Source organism: Oryzias latipes, chromosome 16 (assembly GCF_002234675.1).
Source record: "Oryzias latipes chromosome 16, ASM223467v1".
Classification (NCBI taxonomy): Eukaryota; Metazoa; Chordata; class Actinopteri; order Beloniformes; family Adrianichthyidae; genus Oryzias; species Oryzias latipes.
Window position 1 is genome coordinate 5,462,951 of NC_019874.2, and position 22,976 is coordinate 5,485,926.

The window sequence follows — 22,976 nt, forward strand, 5'->3', positions numbered from 1 at the left end:
GCACAAGGGTTAAGGTTCAGAATCAGAATCTCCGTCTGGGTTAGCTCCACACTTGGACCAGAATTCTTGGATCTCCTGATTCTTGCCTCAGAATCCAAAGTTCTCATGAACTGATGGAGGACATTTGAGCCCACACATCAAACCGCCACATCTGTGTCTGACTCAATCGTCTGTTAGTTTTAGTGCGGATGGAACAGACTCCCACCTTCCAGAAACTCCCTGTTCTGTCCCAGTTCACAGAATATTTGTCTAACAGTTTTGGATGTTTTTTTGTCAAAAAAGAGATGGGCTTTGGGTATTTTGGGCGGCGGGTCACTCCTGGCAAGGTTCTAAACTGTTCCAGGTTGTCCCCATGTGTGGAAAGTGGCTCTCACTGCAGCTCTGTGTGACCTTTTCAGAATCCAGCACGTCAGTGACTTGGTTTCTGTTCTGGGGTTTCTCTAATGACAATCTTGAACCCTTGTGCTATCCTAGGCACTTTACCATTGGGAGTTGGGTCATCTAGACCCACTAGACAGTGCACTGAACCTTTTTTCTTCAATGATTTGTGAACTTCACTGGTGTCCATGGATTACATGAAATCTTTCCACTTTTGTCATGGTAGGGAGAACACGTCAATGTAAGGGTGGGGTCATCTAAGATAGCACAAGGGTTAACCCTTGTGCTATCTTAGATGACAAAGTTGGACAAAGGTGGAAAGATTTCATGTAATCCATGGACTAGGGTGAGGTTCACAAAGCATTGAAGAAAAAAGGTTCAGCGCACTGTCTAGTGGGTCTAGATGACCCAACTCCCAATGGTAAAGTGCCTAGGATAGCACAAGGGTTACAGGTGTTTTTAGAGAATTTGGCAGTACAGCCAGCCAGCATCACAGCCGTAGATCAAGTGTAACCACATCAGCCCAGGATCTCCACATCCAGCATGTTCACCTCCAAGATCGCCTGAGACCAGCCACTCGAACAGCCGCTGGCACAAACTGCCAGAAACCATCTAGGGGAAGCTCATCAGCATGCTCGTCGTCCTCACGGGGGTCTCGACCCGACTCCTGTCATGTCTGACTTGAGTGTTTTCTTCACAGATATTTGAATCCTGGTTAACGCTATTCAGGGCAGAGAGCAGAGAACGTGTGTGAACGGTTTTCCGTTGTCAGTGTTGTGGATCAAGTGGCCCACGGTGGCGGTGGAGTTATGGTATGGGCAGACAGAAGTTAGTTATGGCATTGTGAATGTACAAAGTTACAGTGAAGAGATCCTGACACCCATTGTTGAGCCATACATCCAAGAATGCAGAAGCATGATAATGCATGACCCCATTTGCAAAGATCTGTAGACAATTCTTGGAGGCTGGTAACATCCCATCATACTGACCGGACATTGAGCATGTTTGGGATGTTCTGGATGCGGGCATACTAATATCCAGAAACTTCACAAAGCCATTGAAGAGGAGTGGACCAACATTACACAGGTCACAAACGACAACTCTGTTGACCCTTGTGCTATCTTAGATGACCCCAACCTTACATTGACGTGTTCTTCCTACCATGACAAAGTTGGATAAAGGTGGAAAGATTTCATTTAATCCATGGACACCAGTGAAGATCACAAATCTGAAAAAAAAACGTTCAGATGACCCTACTCCCAATATTAAAGTGCCTAGGACAGCACAAGGGTTACGGAGATGTGTAGCACTACATGAGGCAAATGGTGGTCGCACCAGACACTGACCGGTTTTCTGAGTCTCCAGAGCATAGGTTAACCCTTTCTATCCTAGGCACTTTACCATTGGGAGTTGGGTCATCTAGACCCACTAGACAGTGCTCTGAACCTTTTTTCTTCAATGATTTGTGAACTTCACTGGTGTCCATGGATTACATGAAATCTTTCCACCTTTGTCATGGTAGGGAGAACACGTCAATGTAAGGGTGGGGTCATCTAAGATAACACAAGGGTTAATGGAACTAAACAGGACATCTCAGATTGGCCATTCATTGTGACCCCTGTGCAAAAATCAAGCCGTCTAATCAGCATCTTTAATGCCACACCCGGAATTTGTCAGCAAAGGACAAGTGCTCACCGTCACAGATTTGTGATCAATATTTGAGGAAAATGGTTATTTTGTGTTTGTAGAAAATGTTTCAGATCTTTGAGTTCATTTCTTGACAAATTGGAGCAAAATCAAAAGTGTTAAGTTTATGTTTTTGCTAAGTGTGAGTAAAAACATGTTGCATTTATTCTTGTTGTCTGACAGTTATGAAATAAAGTTTTTGGATTTATTCATTGCAACTTACTGAAATGATGCAAACTGTGAAATTTGATACATTTATAAGCATTTGACTTTTTTTACATGATAAACATGCGGCTCATCTATAATCCTGAAAACCTTGTCTGTCTGCTAGAACATAGTCTTTAGAGCAACAAAGTTTGCTAAATAAAACTTAATTTTTTTGTCTTTTAGTTTCTCTTTACTGCGGATATTTTTTGGGTTAAAAAAGGAAATCCTTTTAAAGGTCCTTATGACACAGCAGACACTTTTGTATGGAAAGCATTTATTATAAAACATCTAAAACCAAATTATGAAGACTGTGATCAGTAAAAAGATGCTTGGAGAGCCTCTCATGGGATCTTCTCTGCACAGAGAGTCCTGGAGTTGAAGACAGCAGCCTGGACAGAGACAGAGCAGTTTCAGGATCAAACAGGTGATGGCGGATGTGCGCTGCCAGCGTACCTGTTTGTCCTCTGCAGACAGCACCCCCTGCACCGCCAGCAGCTGATACTGTTTGTGCTTCAGGCTGCTGGGGAACTTCCTGATGTGGCGAATCGCCACGGAAACCGCATCAGTGCTTAGTGACAGCTTCGATCCGGGATCCATAACGAGAAGGGCCAGGGCGCCGCTTTTCCTCTGCTCCACGCCGACAACCAAGCGGCTGTGACCTGCAGACAGAGCAGGAAGCTGAAGGGATGGAACCACTAATCAGACAAATTAACCCAAATATAGCACCAAAGTGGACACACCGAAACTCCTCAATTAATTCGAGAAACCACGACGGCATCTCTTGCGATCACCGATGGCAACCGCGAGCAAAAGACGAAGACAGCCTGACCTGTAGACAACTAACTTTTCACACGGCAGCAGACGTGCTGACAGGAATTCCACAGTCAGAGTTGTTCTGATCTCCAGCCAACAGCTGTAATTACCCAATATGGGCATAAAGCCCCCACCCTAAAGTGTAAGAGCTCTGGTGAACATCAAACATCTCTGGTGTTCAGAGGAAAAAGACGCTAAAATAAAAGGTATGAACAACACTGTTACCATGGCAACCATGACTTCACAACTGAATTACCAAATGTGGTGACAAATTTTCAAAGGAGTTTTTTTTATGTAAATAAGCCTCTGCTGGAACACACTCCCCCATCCATTTACCTTGGTGCTGAAGGTAAAGTGGGGGCAGGCTGGTTCGGATGACCTTGGGGGGCAGTCTGTTGCTCTGGCTGGACTGAAGGAAGTACTGTCTGACCCAGTCAAACAGCCGGGGATGGGTGTCCCCGGGGCCCGTAGGCTGGTGGAAGTCAATGATGCGTGCTCTGGAGGTAAACACCGCGATGATGCTCATGAGCAACAATTCATTGCCTACACATGGAGCAAGAGCTGCCGTCCCACCTGACACCCAGCCAGGTGAGCAACACGTAGATCTCTGTGGCCCCGATCCAGGCCCGTGTTCCCTGCAGGCGGTGGTTGAAGTGGGATGCTCCTTGTGGATCCACACCTGCTTTCCAGGCCTCTTCTATCATTCTCTGGACCTGTGGGATAGAAGGAACTGCCTTTTCTGGCCGAGCAAAAAGACATCAGTGGATTTGGAGAAACTCAACAATAACATTAATATTTATTAGCACACATGAAAACCTCAGTTTATTGGTTTAGGTTGTCAGTTATGTGCTTTCTCTCATTTAGGAAATGTTATCTTAAGGCTACGTGACGTCACTCAGCCACTGTGTACATTTTCCACGTATGAAATTTTAGTCTTGCGTGATTTACGGAATTCAAAAGTGTTTCTTGTGTTAGTTATCTGTCGATGTGCTCAGATGTCTGTCGAGGGTTTAGGATCTTTACATGATTTCCGGACTTTTAGTCTATTGAGAATTATGCAGGTTATGCATGTTTTACGTAGTTTATCCGCAATTGTTATGTAAATCTTATGCAATTGTGTGTGGTTTTTGGGATACACAAATTTGTGGCTATGTCTAACAGACTTTTAACGCATGAACCACCGATGTATAACTTTTATCTCCCGTATACGGCGTACGTTTCGCATTCAAATTACGTAACTGACGCACAAATCACAGCCCAATAATCACACACGGTTCATGTTCTGTGTCAATTTATGTGTTCTCTGCATGGTCTGTTCGTACTTCTTCCGTGGTTTTAATTTGTGATGCATGTTGTGAGGCTTTGGGACAGAAATGTGAAGGGGAGTCACGGTCCAACCTCCACTGTTCCTGCACCATGACAGTCAGGACATCAAAGGCGACTCGCACCTTGAAGTGAAGAGGCGTAGGGCTCAGTTCTGTGCAGGGAGGACAGCAGCATTTGGAAGTTTCTGTAGCCGCAGCCCCAGCCTTTGTCTCCTGCCGATGCGCCAAAGTGGTCGGTGTCGGAACAGAGCCACACGTGGGCGCAGTCACAGGCCGGGGTCCGATAATACTCCGTCAAGGCATCGACTGCACCTGCACATACAGCGTCCCACAGTTCAGTCATGTGACCCGCACCATCAATCTTATAACCTGATACATTGACTGTATAGAAGAACTGGACTGTGTGAGTGTGATGTCACCATAGAAAAAGACGTACTTCTGGCTCCAACCAAATGAGTCAATTCAGTGGCCATTTTTTCACAATAAGTAAAGTTATTAGTGAAGAAAGAGGATTATCAAGAACACATTAAGACAAAGGTAGCAGAGCAGGAATGGCTCTTCAGTCCAGTTTGAACATGGATCATGTGCATTAGGCTGGGGAACTTGTAATGGTTGCCACTACAAATCAGTTTCTGATTATGACCTGAAACTGGAAAAACTTGTGGATTTATTTAACAGGTTTTTTGTCAATGAACTTTTGAGGTCACATGTTGTATTTGTCGTCACCCCATTGGTTGAACGGGACCAGCTGACAGGTGACAGGCTGACACACCTTTTTTTTTTTTTAAATGAGATGCGGGAGCGCGGTAAAAAGAAAGAATGCACAACTGACAGCGGACCAGGAGCACAAAGGAGCTAGCGATCTCGTATGATGGATTATCTTTCCCAGCTCAGATTATTCTCCTCATAATTTTGATGGAGTATATTTTCCCAAGAGCTCAGATCGACCAGCAGCTTCATTGACGGTCGGAATGCGTTCCAGCGAGTGAGGCGGAGGTCTCCCACTAAACATGTCAGACTGTTGAACACTCATTTTCTTCCAGAACATTTCCTTTTTGTTAGCAAGACTGCGGGACTTGGGTTTGAATTTTGGGTTCTGCATATATTGTGGATTTTAGGAAATCTGTTTTTTGGTGTTTGAGTGTTGGGCGAAGTGTTTAATCCGTGTAAGTTTATAATTTGTCACGCTCACACAATAGAGGGCTGCACAAACAAGCGGTTACATGAGTTTTTCTTAATATTAGAGGGCAGATTGACTTAATATTTGATGCCCCAGACATCGAGGGGCGAGGGGCGTTGTGACGTTCCCCTCGCTGAGTGGAGGATGAATTGTTACAAACTGAGACCGTCATGGTCTGCATGATGGACTAAACAGCAAAAAGATCTTTCTGCATATGTCTGGAAAGGTCTGTGCCGTTTCTGCCACGGAGGGAGCTCCGTCTCACACATCTAAAGCCGTGGTGAGATGCTTCTCCTTTCCAAATGAAATGTCGTCCCTGGAGAGGGTTTCTGGAGAAGCCCCTCGTCCCCAAACACATACGGCTAAACACAGGAGCGTACCGCAGGTTCTGGATCTGCCGTCATCAACGCCCGAGGTCAGAGACTCCATCAAGTCAGCCTTTTTACGGTGAAAGTCTGCGGGTGCCAGCCGGCCACGAGAAACCTCCCTTTCCATGGTCCTCTCCATCTGCCGGCGGTAGCCCCCTGACCCGTCCAAACCATAGCGCCTCTGGGGAGTCAGCAGAACCAGAGACTGAAACTGAAAGCCCAAACTGTGACACGATTGCTGCAGTGCAACAGATCAACACAGGATCATCTGGATGGTCTTCGAAGGAGACAGGAAACAGAGAATTTGCTTGGTTTTATAAAATAGGACGCTCCATGTAGACTTTAAATCAACCGTGCTCAAAGAAGCTGTAGCTTTTACTTGATTTCCGTGATGCTGCAAGCAAAGACTACAGGCATCAGCCTGCAGGGGGTTGCATGTTCATGTGTCATAAAGCCAGAAATTAGGAAAAGATCAGATCCAGGGAGGAAATCTCCAGGACATAAAAAGGAATCATCCATGTTATCTATCTTACCCAGAGGTCGGCAGCAGCCAAATAGAAAATGCCCACATCTCCCTCTTCAGGCCAGCGGTAGGGATGCAACAACCTGCTTTCCTCATAGTTCAAACCTCAATTTTTAGGTCATGGTTTTGTTTTGCTTTGATTTGTGTTTTACAAAACAACAACAACAAAATCAGAAAAATACTTTTAATTTGCCAATAAGCAAGTAACTATGAAGTAAAAACTTTCTTACACTAAGGCCTGGTGTATCCTAATTAAATAAATAAATAGTAAATCCCGCTAAAAAAAATGTGCACAACTTGTGTTTAACATTTTCAACATAAACACACGCACTATTCACATTCCCCACGGCTCAGTTTTAAATCAAGAATTGAGGCATCCCTAGTCTTCAGCATGTCCCGGTGCTTTCCTGGGGCCTCCTTCAACTAGGATGTACAAGCAGTGACTCCATTCTGAGATCCTTCCAGGTGACAGAGCTCCTCCCCCTCTCTCCAGGGGGAGCGCCATCTAGGGTTGCGCCGATGGACGATACCATCGTCCATCGTGATGGGTGACTGACATCCCGATGGAGAGACACCATCGTGATGCCACGCCCCCGCCACGCTGCGAGTAGACACCATAAGCCGCGGTTACATGTGCAAAATATCTTGATGGGATCAATGGTCGGATTAGAATCCAACCGTGTACATGGCACAGAAAAATGTTTTCAGAATATAACAAACGTTCACATGGCTCACACTTTCGGTCGGAAAAATTCCTTCGCACATGCGCAGTAGGGTTTGAAAAACCGGAATGACTGAGGATATGACTTCCGCCGAGCGGCTATATACGTTGACATGTCAGCTCCGTAATAAGTGAGACGATCTTCTAAACGTGCTTTTAGTAATGTTACGATTATTATGAAGCGCCTGTTCGCCTGTTTTAATTGTAATCCGTGTGGTCATTGCTTTTTCTGTTGAAGAGCGGAGCCGGAAAGAAGCCAGAATTAGCAGTATGCTAACACGGGCTAACAGCATTAGCTTGGGTGGTGCTGCAATCTGCATCCTGGCTGCACGTAAACATGTGGGAATAACATCAGCCTTTATTTAGTCGGGACACGACTGGAAACACAAATCCACGTGATTGTTTGAACGGTTTCTAAGGACTGAGCGACATTTCTGCTTTGAGGCTCACACCGCCGCTGTGTGTGTGTGTGTGTGCTGATGATCAGAGCTGTGCTCAGACACACACTTTAGACCCGGTTCTGAGTCCGCAAGGGATTTTGTTTTTGGCGGGGGGGGGGTGTTTGCAGTTAATAACCGCAACACCGCGCCCCCTGCTGGTTCATCACCGCGGTGATCAAAAATCCGTGAACCAAAGGTCCAGAGGCTTGGTTCTGCATAAGTCACCTGCAGCTTCTTGAAGTGCTCCGCCTCCTGCCTCGCCTCTTCCCTCCTCCTGTGTTGTTCCTCTTCCTGCTGCAGCTGGACCGCCAGGCTTAGATCAGAGCTGGAGCGTCCTGGAGACAAATGCAGATTTGCTAAAGGTTCAGGGACCAATCAAACTCACACAGGTATCACAGTAATGACAGAAATGCACCTGTGCAGGGGTCCAGGTGCAGCTCCACATGTTCCTGCAGCGCAGCACTGTCGGCGCATTCAGCTGAGCACATGGGACACTCCCACGGCCTCCGTCCTGCAAACAGATGCAGAGCCCTGAGCTGCTTCTGTAGGGGCGTGGCCAACACTAAGTTAACGATATCCGTGCATTACAAAGATTTATATTTTGAATATGTATAAGCAGGAGAGACAGAATTCTCGTTTGTAGGAGATAAATACTTATTTCTGTCAGTCTTTAAAGTGGATTTTAGTTCTAAGAACAACCAGGAATCCTGTGATAAGATTATGAGATAAGAAAGCTCGGTTTGTGAACCAGGGAACCCAGGGCTTGTTAATATACAGTGAAGTTTAAACAGTAAAAGCTTCTATGTCTGAAAAAAAAAAGGTTGGAATTAGCCCTGCACAGTAAACCCCAGATTTATCGTTATTGCCATATCAAGCTGTGCAATACGCATATTGCGAAATTCGGCGACAATTGTACTAAATGGTTAAATGTTCTTTAACGAGTCATTTAACCAATTGGATGAAGCCCTTTGTGTTAGATGCTCGCCTCCTATGTAGATGAGGGTCATTTGGAGTAGGATTTAAGTTATGTTGACTCTTATATAAAACAATTCCAGTGAAACTGAAATTATGTTTTTGGTTGTTTTGCTGTTTGTTCATGTATCGCAAGTTATTTTGTCATCGCAATATTGATCACTACTATAGCAAATTGCGAGTATTCCTCATATCGTGCAGCCCTACTTGGAATTATTTTTTGCCAGCAACAGGCAGACAAAATGAAGGAATCTGAAATGGGAGAAATAGGATTTGTTTGGCCATTTTTATTGAAAACCTTTAATGCAGAATTTGGGGGTGGCTTTTTGGTGAAATTGTAGAACAATAACAATCAGGAATTCAGTATCTTGAAGCAACACATGCAGGAACAAGTTTCTCTGTGCTATCCTGACGACAAATGTTCCTGATTCTTTCGTATTACAGAAATAAAAAGGGGGACATTTTAGAAACGTTTATTCCCGCTATATGAATGACTTATCTGAGGGTTATGACCCAAGCCTTTTTCAAAAAGTAGAACTGGAGACTGAATGGGATTTTACTGCAATCAAGGGAATCCAACATTCAAGCCTTTAACTCTTTAGTACATACATGAAGCCTGGTATACTGGGAGACATATCCTGGTTTTTAAGACAAGTATTAGCTGAGAATCATCAGCATAACGTTAAACTTCTGCCAGAATGTGTTGCCTAAAGAAAGCATGTAAACTTTTAACAGGAATGGACCAAACACACTCAGGTGTGAGAAAGTTTCCTTATTTACAAAAAAACTCTAAATGCTTACTTAACTCTAAATCTTAGATAAAACCCAAGAGAACGTTTTTGTTCCTATGGTCACATCATTGATTTGTAACGCTTTTCTAAAGAATTTCAAAAATGAAAATGGAATGTTTTAGCTGTTCTTTTATATTTATTTCCATTAAGAGACAACAATTGTCAGAGCTAGAGGACAAAAGTGACGAGAAAGCAACAATTATTTCTGAAGGTGGATGGGAGGTTGACCTGCAATTCTCTCTCTAAAGAAGCTCTTAAAGTCGTCCCCACTGATATTCAAAGAAACACATGGCTCCAAAGGACAGTGACATTCAGTCTGACTACAGACATAAACCCTGCAGCTCTGTTCGGATTAAATCATTATGGATAATAGAGGTCTTCCTGTAAATAAACAGAATATTTGTATCTAAGGAGCCGGGCAGCTTCCTCTCCTCTCTTTAATAAGAGGAGCTCATTTAAGCTCAATCTTGTCTCAGGATGATTCTGAACACCTCAGAGATCTAACATGGTTGGTGGACGCTCTGAGTCAGAACTGCTTGGTGGGAAATAGAAACAGTACTTGTGGGACACACTGAACAGCTCCATGTTGCTACATTGTTTTCAGCATGGCAAGAAAATCTTCAAACATGGTGGGTTAGCTGCTCAGAACAGACCTTTTTCTGGGTGCTGCTCCTCCAAATGCAGCTCCACGTGTTCCTGCAAAACCAAGGGGCTCGTGCACACCAGCGCACACATGGGGCAGGACAGGTTGGGTTCTCCTGAGTGCTCCAACATTTGAAATGTACCAGGACGTCCTCCTGAACTCCACAGCTGTCGGGCCTGGTTCCTGTCAGACTCCTGTGAGGTTTCTGGTTCCTCTGCAGACAAAGTTGCAGAGAGGGGTCCAGCATGCTCCGGATCTGGTGGGATTTCTTGCTCCTGAGGTTTTAAGTTCACCAAAGTAGAGGCTCTGATGGATTTCTCTTTTTCAGCTGGAGTACCAGCAGGCTGACCCATTGGGACTTTACTGGTACTGGTTCTGGCAAAAGTGCTGTTGAGAGGTTTCGGGTGGTTGTGCTGCTCCTCAGGATGTGCCGTTGACATGTGAGCGTGGAGCTGATCGTAGGACACGGCGGACAGGAAGCAGAGGGGGCAGTGCAGGTCGGCCTCCAGATGGACGAGCAGCAGGTGTGTCTTCATGTCCTCCTCCAGGAGAAGCTCCTCCCCACACACCTCACACGTCAGCATGATCGTCACACACAGGCCTGAAAACACAACATGGCAGTACCGTGACAACAGCACCAGCAGCACAAGAACAACATCATGCAATGGAAAAACTAGGGACGCAAAAGATAGAGATACACAAAATCAACCAAGCACAGAGAGAAAAAGCAGTATCGGTTAGGGATGTAAAAGAGAGATGCATTTGAAAGAAATTAAAACAATTATTGAGTAACAGCAGTATTGGCTGAAAACCCATGTTGGTAAAAAGGTATAACAATCAGTCGGAAAGTAAATATTCAGTTTTTGGCCAACTTTGTCAGTCTTTGTGTCTCACTGTCTTTTTCTCCATATGTAATGCATCAAAAAGACGTCCAAACACAAAATTACTTCCACCAAGTCAGGTCAATCCCAATTGGCTGGAGGTGAACCACAGTGTGAAAGGGGTTGGGTTTACTAAACATATAACACAACTTCAAACAATACCTGAATAAACAAATATGACAAACTTTTATTAACCACAAAGAACAAAAGCATCGAAAAGACACGAAATACAGATTTGAATGTTTGAGGCTGTTATGTCCTTCAGACATTTGGTTTTTGTTGCTTAAAGGCACAATTTATCCTTGACAAAAATCCAGCGGCACACCAGCATCCAAAAAAAAAAGAAAAAAAAAGGAGAAACTCATAGTCTGTATTGATGTACAGTCCCTCCACAATCTCACGTGCATTTTTGTGAAAATTGCGGCAGAAAAAGCTGGAAGTTGCAGCTCTTTTTTCTAAAAGATGTAATAAAAGTTAAGTTAGTTTTCAGTAATAATTTTCAACTAAATTATCTGACATTTTACCCTGGTAGTTGTTTTCCCCTTCAGTTTATTAATATGCAACTTTAGGTAACCTCACAAAAAAACAAATATATTCTTTCTAAATTGTGATTTCTTTTTTAAATATTTTTTTAAATGTTGGTGCAAAGGCAACTATAATTTTTGAACAATATGATCGATCACAAGATGTTTGATAAATTTTACACAAAAAAACATATTTGTTTTCTGTAGCTTCACAAAAACTGAACATGTTGAAGTTTTATTAGTTTTTCTTTTGTCTTAATCAGAGATAGTCTTTGAAAACTTGAACAAAAATGTTTTATTTCTTTTTAGATTATTAAATTGTTTCAATTTAGTTTAATGTGTATTTTGGCCACTTCACCTTAATCCTGCTTCTTAAATGTTGTTTTTATTTCTTGTTAAATTTAACATCTAAAATAATCCAGACGTTATTAGAAAAGTTTTTCAGTCAGAAAGATGACTTGGACCAAACTCTGGGATGTTTGGATGTTAATAAACACAAACCTTGAAGGAGAACTTAACTGTTGACCTCTGACCTCTGATTTCATCAAGAAGATTGAAAAACTGTTTGATGTGTGTTCGTTGTGGTTTCAAGACGTTTACACAGGGCAGACTCATTGTACGCTGAGATGCTGTCACTTTAACACATTGCATCATGGGAGATGTAGTGGTGTCAGACAGACTCGTGTCTCTGAGCTTTATTATTTTGATCACCTTTTCCACGGTCTGATACCGGATCCAGCGGAAAGCCACACCGCTAAAGACGAGCTTTAGCTGGTATTTTTGTTGGAACTGAGAGACTTTTACTAAATTAGAAGAAGGAAGTGAAGATTTTTACCACTTCTGATTGGTCACACTCATGACATGTGATTAAGCCTCCAAGAATGATTGGTGGAGAAAGTTAAAGGGGCGGGACGTTTCTGAAAACAGAGGTGAAGCTGTGGCTAAATCGCGGTACCGTCATTCTCATCAAAGTGTCTTTAATAGAATCAAATAAACACAAAGAAAAGGTATTTTATGATCTTTCATATTCCTAACTACTCAGTGTTTTATCAGGGCCTGTTTGGATGAACACAGAGCTGATATCCTGGAGATGGGAAATGTTTTTAAACCAGTTTGCCACGGCACACCTGACCATCTCCCACCGCACACTGGTTGAAAAACACTGCACTAAAGCATTATCTTTAGAGATGTTTTTCTATCAGATCAACTCATCACATGAAGATTGACAGTTTTATTTTAAGAAATTATAAAAAATATACATAAAATAAACACTTAGATTCATTAAATATTATTATAAATTACATTCAAGTAGACTTTGATGTGCTGCTTGAAAAGGAGTAGGAAGAAGCAAATGTACATAATTCGTATTGAATTATTTTATTTTATACATTTGCTTATTTGTCATAATGCAGTTCTGTTCAGATCAAGTGCATTACTTTTCATTTTCATCACCTCCTATTGTCCAGATGACATGGACACACAGCAGTCTCCTGTTTTTTCTGGAGCAGGGCCGGGCCCCTCCCCTTTTGGCTACGTCACAAATGCGCTTTTTCAAACTGCTTTTTCACAACGAATTAAGTAAAAAAAAATCCTGCAAACAATCCATCATCAGAGAAATGCCACAAAAACATAAAAAATAAAAAAACATAATTTTCATCAGAGTGGGTCTTTAATATTAGTATTTTAATACAAAAAAATAACATTTGAAATACACATTTCGATTCAACATTTACAAATATATTTGGAATTTAAATCTACCTGGTTTTAGATGATGCACATAACACCATTGTTTGTAGTAAATTTGACTTAAAGGTGCAAAAAATACTGCAAATTATGCCAGAGAAGTTGGCTAAATCTGACCAAACTGTCAGCTAATTTGCATTTTCTGAACGTTTACATTCAGCATCATTGAATTATGGATCATTTGAGATGACTTGCTGCATATTATGGTTCTGCAAAACTCCTGAACGCCACAGGAAAACTGGCCGTTACGCACAGCCCAGCTGCACTCCCCCTCCTCAAAATAATTGAGAAAATAAGAGATCAATTATGAAACAATTATTCTGTTTCTCTGCTTTACCGTAAAAATATGAATTTAAATATTAACAAATGAAATAGCTAGAACCTACACAAACGGCTCTGTCTCTGTTTGCTTTCTTCTTGACAGATTCCCCCCGCGCGCGCCACTGCCGTCAAGCCAGCCGTCATTCAGATCTGCGGTGTCAACTGAGCCGCTCCTGAATTTTCACTGCTCTCGCGATATCAGCTTTACGGTAACAGAGCAACCACGGCTGAAATCCCTATTCGGTTTTCAAAATAATTTTACAACAGTGAAAAGTCAAATGAATGATTGAAGAAAAAGTACACACTATTCTTATCAAAAAAATGTTTTTAAGAAAAAGGCTTTTATAAGATTGGGTGTTTATAAAAATACTCCCAACCATATAGCCCATTCATTTATGTTAATGGTACATGTAATTTAATTTTTCACATGTGGACATGGTATGATGTAGGATTTTGTTATATGTAGACTTGATCTAAATGTCAATAGTGTTTGATATTTGTCATAACATAGCATCAGAGAAGCAATGATTGAGACACTGTAGTTTAAATTTTTGTCCATAATCCAGGCCAGCAGCTCCTTTTATCCACTTTAATTTTGAGTTATTTATGTTTGAAATCCCAAATATTTTACGTTTTCACCAAGTCCAATCGTCTTTTTCTGACAAAGATGCAATGTTTGAGACATTGTAGCAAAATATTTTGCCATAATCCAGGCCATCAGCTCCTTTTATCCTCTTCAAGACTAAGTTTACTACACAGACTGACATTTACAGACACTTTTACTGTAGAAATTTTGAGTAATTCAGGTTTAAAATCCCAAATATTTTACATTTTTACAAAGTCCAATCGTCTTTTTCTGACAAAGATGCAATGTTTAAAACACTGTAGTTTAAGATTTTGACATAATCCAGGCCATCAGCTCCTATCGTTATCTTCATGACTATTTTAACTACAGACTGCAATTTTCAGACACTTTTACTGTAGAAATTTTGAGTTATTTATGTTTGAAATCCCAAATATTTTACGTGACAAAGATGCAATGTTTGAGACATTGTAGCAAAATATTTAGTCATAATCCAGGCCAGCAGCTCCTTTTATCCTCTTCAAGACTAAATTAACTACACAGACTGATATTTCTAGACATTTGTACTGTGGAAATTTTGAGTTATTCATGTTTGAAATCCCAAATATTTTACATTTTCACAAGAACTGAGCGTCTTTTTCTAACAAAGATGCAATGTTTGAGACACTGTAACAAAATATTTACCCATAATCCAGGCCAGCAGCTCCTTTTATCCACTTTAGGACTATGTTGGCCCTTCAGACTGACATTTTCAGACACTTTTACTAAAGAAATTCTGAGTTATTCTTGTTTGAAATCCCAAATATTTTACGTTCTCACAAAAGTCCTATCCTCTTTTTCTGACAAAGATGCAATGTTTGAGACACTGTAACAAAAAATTTAGCCATAATCCAGGCCATCAGCTCCTATTATTATCTTCAAGACTATTTTAACTACACAGCTGACATTTACAGACACTTTTACTGTAGAAATTCTGAGTTATTCTTGTTTGAAATCCCAAATATTTTACGTTTTCACAAAAGTCCTATCGTCGTTTTCTGACAAAGATGCAATGTTTGAGACACTGTAGTTGAATATTTTAACATAATCCAGGCCATCAGCTCCTATTTTTATCTTCATGACTATTTTAACTACACATACTGACATTTTCAGACACTTTTACTGTAGAAATTTTGAGTAATTAATGTTTGAAATCCCGAATATTTTACGTTTTCACCAAGTACAATCGTCTTTTTCTGACAAAGATGCAATGTTTGAGACATTGTAGCAAAATATTTACCCATAATCCAGGCCATCAGCTCCTTTTATCCACTTTAGGACTATGTTGGCTACTCACTGACATTTACAGACACTTTTACTGTGGAAATTCTGAGTTATTCTTGTTTGAAATCCCAAATATTTTACGTTTTCACAAAAGTCCTATCGTCTTTTTCTGACAAAGATGCAATGTTTGAGACACTGTAACAAAAAATTTAGCCATAATCCAGGCCATCAGCTCCTTTTATTATCTTCAAGACTATTTTAACTACACAGCTGACATTTACAGACACTTTTACTGTAGAAGTTTTGAGTAATTCAGGTTTAAAATCCCAAATATTTTACATTTTTACAAAGTCCAATCGTCTTTTTCTGACAAAGATGCAATGTTTGAGACACTGCAGTTGAATGTAAATGTCAGACTGTGTTGTTAAAATAGTATTGAAGGGAATAAAAGGAGCTGATGGCCTGGATTATGGCAAAATATTTTGCTACAATGTCTCAAACATTGCATCTTTGTCAGAAAAAGACGATTGGACTTGGTGAAAACGTAAAATATTCGGGATTTCAAACATTAATTACTCAAAATTTCCACAGTAAAAGTGTCTGTAAATGTCAGGCTGTGTAGTTAACTTAGTTTTGAAGAGAAAAAAAAGGAGGTGATTGCCGGGATTATGTTAAAATATTCAACTTCAGTGTCCCAAACATTGCATCTCTGTCATAAGATGCCATGTTGTGACAAATATCAAACAGCATTGACATTTAGATCAAGTTTACACTTCTATACGTCATTATGAAGTGTTTGTACTGAATATAACAAAATCCTACATCATAACATGTCCACATGTGAAAATTGATATTACATTTACCATTAACATAAATGAATGGGCTATATGGTTGGGAGTATGTTTATAAACACCCAATCTTATCAAAGCCTTTTTCTTAAAAACATTTTATTTGATAAGAATAGTGTGTACTTTTTTAAAATCATTCATTTGACTTTTCACTGTTGTAAAATTATTTTGAAAACCGAATAGGGATTTCAGCCGTGGTTGCTCTGTTACCGTAAAGCTGATATTGCGAGAGCAGTGAAAATTCAGGAGCGGCTCAGTTGACACCGCAGATCTGAATGACGGCTGGCTTGACGGCAGTGGCGCGCCGGCAGGTGAGGAAAACGTCCGACGGTAAATCAAATGTAAGCGCTCTCGAACCCTCGAAGTTACCTTCTTTAGGGGTCACCCTCTCGGTTCCGCTGCTCTCATGCGGTCAGGCCCCAGTTCAGGTCTAGCTCCAGGTCGGGTTCTGCCGCTTAGCTTTCAATTTTTCATTTTCGAAACCCAAAAGGACTTCCGGTCCAACTTCCGAAACAAAACTTCACAATAAAGTACCTGCGTGCCAGAAACATAATCTCATCAAAATAATGGGCTCTACTCAAACTAACCTATTATATTTTGTATATTGAAACATAAAAAGTTTTTTTTAATACATTTTGAATATGAATAACATCTTTAACATTAGCTTTGCCTTTGAGGAGGCCTATTGTCTACTAGTTGTTTTTTCTCCCTAGAAAATTCATATTATTGACGCACTGTCAACACATTGTTTTAGGAACAAATTTTCAATTTATTGTAAAATTCCAATATAAAAATAACACATTACACATACATCTCGATGATCAATTTTTTTGTTTACCTTCGCACAAAGTTTCCAAATGTTTTTATCGATTTGTTGTTTATTTTGGCTCATCCAATTGATCTACAAACCACTATTATTTTTGTTTTTCATAAATCAATTGTGGGCCATCAGATGCTGGCCTTGTTTGTTTATGTATGTGTAATTGTTGTTTAAATAAACGTACAATTAAAATAATTTTAAATATATTTTTTGACAAAAATAAAGCATAAAATCATCTAATATGTTCAGCTGCTAACAGTGTTGGATGTCAGAGTAAAACTTTTTCCAGTCACATTTCAGCTTGTGTTGTCAGCCTGTCTGAAATCAGCCTCAAATGTTCTGAATTGTTAAAAAGGCTTCCATTTTCTTAACAAAGCACAGGCAGTTGCAGCAGCCAAATCAGATCTCCAGTATGTGTCGCTGAGGCCTAAACCATAAGTTCATGCTTCACACTACCTGTGATATGTATGAATCCTGTGATTGGTTAAGAACTCATGATAGTGCGGGAACACTCTAACTGAAGCTAAAGGTCTGTATGAATATGTCAGAGCCTCATGCTCTAACCTGTTTGTTCATATGCTTGTGTCCACTCCTTCTGGTTCAGTGCTATTTCTGCATATTAAACAAAAACAAAATGACCGTGGTCATTTTAAGAAATGCAACATTTACACTATTTACAAGAATTTAGGGACATTATAAAAAAAGAACTCTGTGGATTTCATAAACACAGTGTTTGTTTCACTTCACAGATTTTCAGGTTAGGTGTGTCCTACTTGGGGTCAAAACCAGAAAAAAAAAAAAAAGGCATCAATTTTAGCATCATGTTGGTATAAAAGGCTAATTTTTGCCAGTACGTCATTCCATGTTTATCCTTCTGACAGCCATGAACACACAACATCGCTTAACCGACGAGCAGCAGCATCTGGCCAAAAGCGCTCCTTCAGGTCGGAAGTAGACAGATGTTTCAGATGAACTTAGTGAGTCTCAAAGTGTCATCGGCAGACTTGTGTCAAGACACAGAACTGCAGGCAGAGTTTGCATCAGACCAAGGAGTGGAGCCCCCGCCAGTGACAGACGACAACCATGACCAGAATCTGAGGACCTCTGCACTCAGACATGATTTAGCAAATGTCACACAGCTGCTGGTCCATTACCAGATGTGAGGGGTACTAGGGTTTCCAGACAAACCATATACAACTGATTGAAATGACAGACGACCGTTGCATGTGACTCCACTGACACCAAGGTGTGAATGCTTGTAGTGGACACAAGACCATGTGGCTTGGACAATGCAGCATTGGTCGACCATCCTGTTTACTGATGAGTGTCGGGTCACCTTGCATAGAAATGGTGGAGGTCAGCGTTGCTGGAGAAGGCAAAGTGAGTGATACGTCGAGGTCAACATGGTCCTCGTGGTTTGGTGGAGGAGGTGCAACAGGCTGGACAGGCATTAACATTCAGTCCAGAGTTTGGATGATGGTACCCCACCCCCAAGTGACCTGGCAGAACTGCATGTAGCACTTGTGGAAGAGCAGAACACATTGCCTCAGAACAACATCAAGATACTAGTGAGGAGCATGAGAAGTCCCTGTTCAGCTGTCACTGCAGCAAAAAATGGAAATACTATCAATCTATTTATGGAATCTGAGGCTATATTAATTATTGTTTTAATTTGTTGGGTAATAAATATCAAACTATTGAAAATAGGGTTGATACTCAACAATTATTTGTAATATCGAAGGGAACTTTAACGTATTTCATTACATACCAAATAAGAAAAGCATTGCACTGTAAATTAATTATCCTGTTTGATACTTCTTTGAATGAATGGATAACTGCTGATTGCATTGTTTTGTGCATTATTCTTTCTTTGATTGCTTAAAATAAACCATTTTAAATCAAATCATATCAAATAAAAATCAATTAAATAACAAAATCCACATCTTATGAGTACTGTCATTCTTTAGAGTTGGCTTTGATTCAAGGCACAGATAGTGGGTCTTGGTCTGCATAAAAAATGGAAGTGCTGTGTTTTACTTAGCAGACTTTACTCCAAGGTAAATAAAAGAAAAGATTAGCTGCATGGCTTAATCATTAGGAGTGTAACAATTCGTTTTAACAATGATCAATGATTTATATCAGAATTTGTGATTGACAATACCATTCATAGTTAAGATCGGTTCATTTTGAAAAATACGAATGGATCCGTTTCACTGACCTCAAATGGTTTCAGGACATCTTTAGCCAAAACTTCAGCCAGTGTGACTCTGAGAATGGTACTGGACCTGTCACTGAACAGTGCAGGTGAAGGTTTCCAGATTCCTGGGATTTCTTCAAGATAGTCAAGTGTAAATTAAATGTGTCCAAACAAACAAGTAAACAAGAATGAATGTCAAATCCATTCACATTTTAGTTTCCTAAAGTTCAGTCCACTGTTGTTTTCCACACTCAAAGAATCCAAAGGGAACATTCTTAGAACATTCTAGCACACTGGATGGTCACATGTCTCTGGTAAAGTCAAAGTGTTTCCACACATTGGACTGGAATGATGGTTGTATTTATAACTCTTTATAGGGTTCTCTGGCCACAAAACCCTGCCAGCAAGGCCAAGCGGGCCCCATTTGGTTTAAAAGTGGGCAAAAAAAGTGGGCCCCCAATGGTTTGTCCGCAGTTTCCGTGGTGGCGCCACCTGTGTTTGCCCACATTGGCTCAAGTGGGCACTCAGTGGGCTGACTTGCTATGCTAGACAGGCACACGGTCGGCAGAGCGAGCTCCGATGCCCAGGGTCTGGCAGAGCAAGCGAGCGGGGCGGCCCAGGTGGAGGTAGGTTAGAGGTGGAAGGCTGAGGATGGGGATGTGTAGCTGCTGCTTAGAAAGTAAGGTGAGGTCAAAAGCGGACTGTGGGGGCGGGTAGCGCCTGCTGGCCATAAAATGTTTTTCACAGCGTTGATTTAATTTTGAAATAATTTTATAAGGAAAAGGGTAAATTTAATTCTATTTGATTAAGATCTTGCATCAGACAGATTGATCTGGTTAGAATTTAGGAATATATATTGATTCATTGATTAATTAATTACTCATTAACACCCCTTCTCATCACTGTTGACTTGGTGCATTTCTGTTACTTTAAAAAGTAAATGTGACCTCTCAAAACGCCTAAAAGCGTTACTAATATGTCTCTTGTTGTCTAATAACAGATGTTTTGTTTTTTTGTCTGTTTTGTCCATCCCTCTTTTGTTTTCTCTGAATCCATACTTTTTTCATTGTAAAGTCCAGCTTCCTTGTGTCCCAAAAGACTGAGCCAATGCCTCAACAACATGCAGGTGAACAGCTCATCTGCATCATGAGCACACAAAGGTGTTCTCAGATTTCGTCCAATCTGAAATTCCCTGCTCCAAACCAGTCTGTCTGGTTGTCATAAAGGCAGAAACAATGATAGATGAAACGCAGCACTGTTTCTCATCCTTGTTAGTTTTTATTCAAACCCAGATTAAAAGTGTTTACTGCAAACAAACCAGCCAACAGCTCTTTTTGTCAGCATTCTGAGAGAACGACAGACACTCCCCCGTCACTCTGGGGGAGTCAACACAGGCATGATGTAGCAAAAAAATGCATTGTCTCCAGGAAGTCAAAGAAAGATGATGCTGAGAGTTTACCTGCTGAATGCTTGGGCTTGGACGTCATATTGCAAGATCACCTGGCACAGTGGATGTAAAAAAGGGTTTGTAACTTACAGCTTCTGCCAGCTGTCCTACTTAAAAAGATAATAGAGGTCTGTAATGTTCATCAAAGATACACTTCAACTGTGAGAGACAGAATGTAAAAAAGAATCCAGGAAATCACATTATGTAATAATTATAGAATTTTTGAGGACAATGGTGCAAACAATCAAATATTTATCTTCTTCAAACAGGCAACTTTTCTGTTTCTCACAATTTACTTCATTAACCCTTATGCTATCTTAGATGACCCCACCCTTCCATTGACGTGTTCTCCCTACCATGACAAAGGTGGATAAAGGTGGAAAGATTTCATGGACACCAGTGAAGATCACAAATCATTGAAGAAAAAAAGGTTCAGAGCACTGTCTAGTGGGTCTAGATCAGTGTTTTTCAACCTTTTTTGAGCTACGGCACACTTTAACCTTGACAAAAATCCCGCGGCACACCAGCATCCAAAAAAAAAAAAAGCAGAAATTCATGGTCTGTATTGATCGACAGCCCCCCCCCCCCCCCCCCCCCCCCCCGCCCGCAATCTCACGTGCATTTTTGTGATAATTGTGGCCGGAAAAGCAGGAAGTTGCGGCTGTTTTTTCTAAGAGATGAAATGAAAGTTGAATTAGAAAATGTAGAAACTGTTTGTTTGTTGTGGTTTCAAGACGTTTCACAAGGACAACTCATCGTGCGCTGGGACACTGGCCCTTTAAGCCAATGCATCATGGGAGATGTAGTGTGAAAATTGCCGAAAACTTGCAGAAAGACTCGCGTCTCTGAGCTTCATTGTATTGTTCACTTGTTCCACGGTCTGACACCGGACTCTGTGGAAAGCTACACCGCTAAAGACGAGCTTTAGCTGGTATTTATGTTAGAACTGAGAGACTTTATCAGCAGAATTAAGAACAAGGAAGGGAAGACTTTAAGCACTTCTGATTGGTCAGACTGATGACATGTGATTAAGCCTTCAATAATGATTGGCGGAGACAGTTAAAGGGGCGGGACTTTTCCGCAAACTGTCATAGCTGCAGGTAAATCGTGGTACAGTCATTCTTATCAAAATGTCTTTAATAGAATTAAATTAACACAAAGAAAAAGTAATTTTAAGATCTTTTATATTCCTAAATACTCAGTGTTTTATCAGGGCCTGTTTGGATGAACAAAGAGCTGATTTCCTCGAGATGGAAAATGTTTTTAGATCAGTTAATGATTAATGAGGGCAATTTCCCACGGCACACTTGACCATCTCCCACGGCACACTAGTGTGCCACGGCACACTGGTTGAAAAACACTGGTCTAGATGACCCAACTCCCAATGTTAAAGTGCCTAGGATAGCACAAGGGTTACGAAGTTCTTCTGTCCTCTGGTCGTAATCTGTATTAATGAAACCTGTTTGAATTGATTATCCGAATAAAAGCAAGTAAAAAGTATTTCAAGGTTCTTTGATCATATTTTATGTTTAATAATTACTTAATTATTACTGGTGAAAAGATGAGGTACAAAAAAAAAACCCGAGGTATTTTGTTGATTATGGTAAATGGTGAGTACTTGTACAGTTGTTACGCCCAATTTGTGGTCTAGTGGTATCTAGAGGGGCATAACATAAAATTAATGTTTTTTCACCACACTTAAATTAACAAAAACATCAAACGAATGACTCCATACAAAAATACCTATTTGATTTACAAAATAATAACAAACTTGTCATGGCTAGCGGACTGTGGCAGACCCAGATGCTGGAACCCGGAAGGATACTCGGCAGGCGATAAAGTGAGTTAGTAAGGGTTTTAATGAGACAGAACAGAGTATTCAGGAAAGGATGTGTCGTAGATGGTTGGAGGTTCTTGAGGGCGAACACTGTAATCCAGAGGTTGAGCCAGAGGAGCGTCGGGACGAGAAACCAGCGGGAGAGGTGAGTAGCAGACCGAGTGTTCCAGAAGGGACCGGGATCCTGAGTAGTGAGAAGACAAAGCAGGTTTAGGCGACAAAACAAGAACATGAACGAGACTTTCATGAATTTGGCCAGGGAAGCACCGTGGAGTACAACGAACTAGCGTCGAGTACAGGTCCTGGTTCTCCTTAAGAGTCCAGCCGCTGATGAGGATGAGGAGGCACAGCTGGTGTCCGCAGGAGCTGTGGTCTCCTGACGAGGAGGAGGAGCCGGCTGGGGGTACCGTGACAAAACTATAACTAAAAGTGAAGCAAAAAGGCTTCAGGGTTAACCGAGGCCAA

General features: G+C 41.0%; 1 protein-coding gene across 1 annotated transcript; it reads right to left on the reverse strand.

Moving 5' to 3' along the window:
- Positions 1 to 2,526: 2,526 nt before the first annotated feature.
- On the reverse strand, positions 2,527 to 16,722 carry zufsp (zinc finger with UFM1 specific peptidase domain). The gene is made up of 10 exons (XM_011484875.3): positions 16,580 to 16,722; positions 10,058 to 10,648; positions 8,057 to 8,152; positions 7,867 to 7,976; positions 5,970 to 6,138; positions 4,533 to 4,721; positions 3,658 to 3,823; positions 3,421 to 3,581; positions 2,725 to 2,930; positions 2,527 to 2,660 (listed from the first exon to the last, which is right to left on the reverse strand). Exons 2-10 carry the CDS (start codon positions 10,629 to 10,631, stop codon positions 2,613 to 2,615), a joined length of 1,719 nt encoding a protein of 572 aa, XP_011483177.1. The 5' UTR covers positions 10,632 to 10,648; positions 16,580 to 16,722; the 3' UTR covers positions 2,527 to 2,612.
- Between the last annotated feature and the right edge of the window lie 6,254 nt (positions 16,723 to 22,976).

Bases quoted from the DNA above. Each gene is read 5' to 3' on its own strand.
- zufsp (XM_011484875.3), bottom strand. From the start codon at position 10,631: ATGCTGACGTGTGAGGTGTGTGGGGAGGAGCTTCTCCTGGAGGAGGAC. The intron at 3,582-3,657 runs GTGGGACGGCAG...GTTTACCTCCAG, and splicing joins CTCACCTGGCTGGGTGTCAG to AGCACGCATCATTGACTTCC. The intron at 2,661-2,724 runs GTACGCTGGCAG...GTCTCTGTCCAG, and splicing joins TGTCTGCAGAGGACAAACAG to GCTGCTGTCTTCAACTCCAG.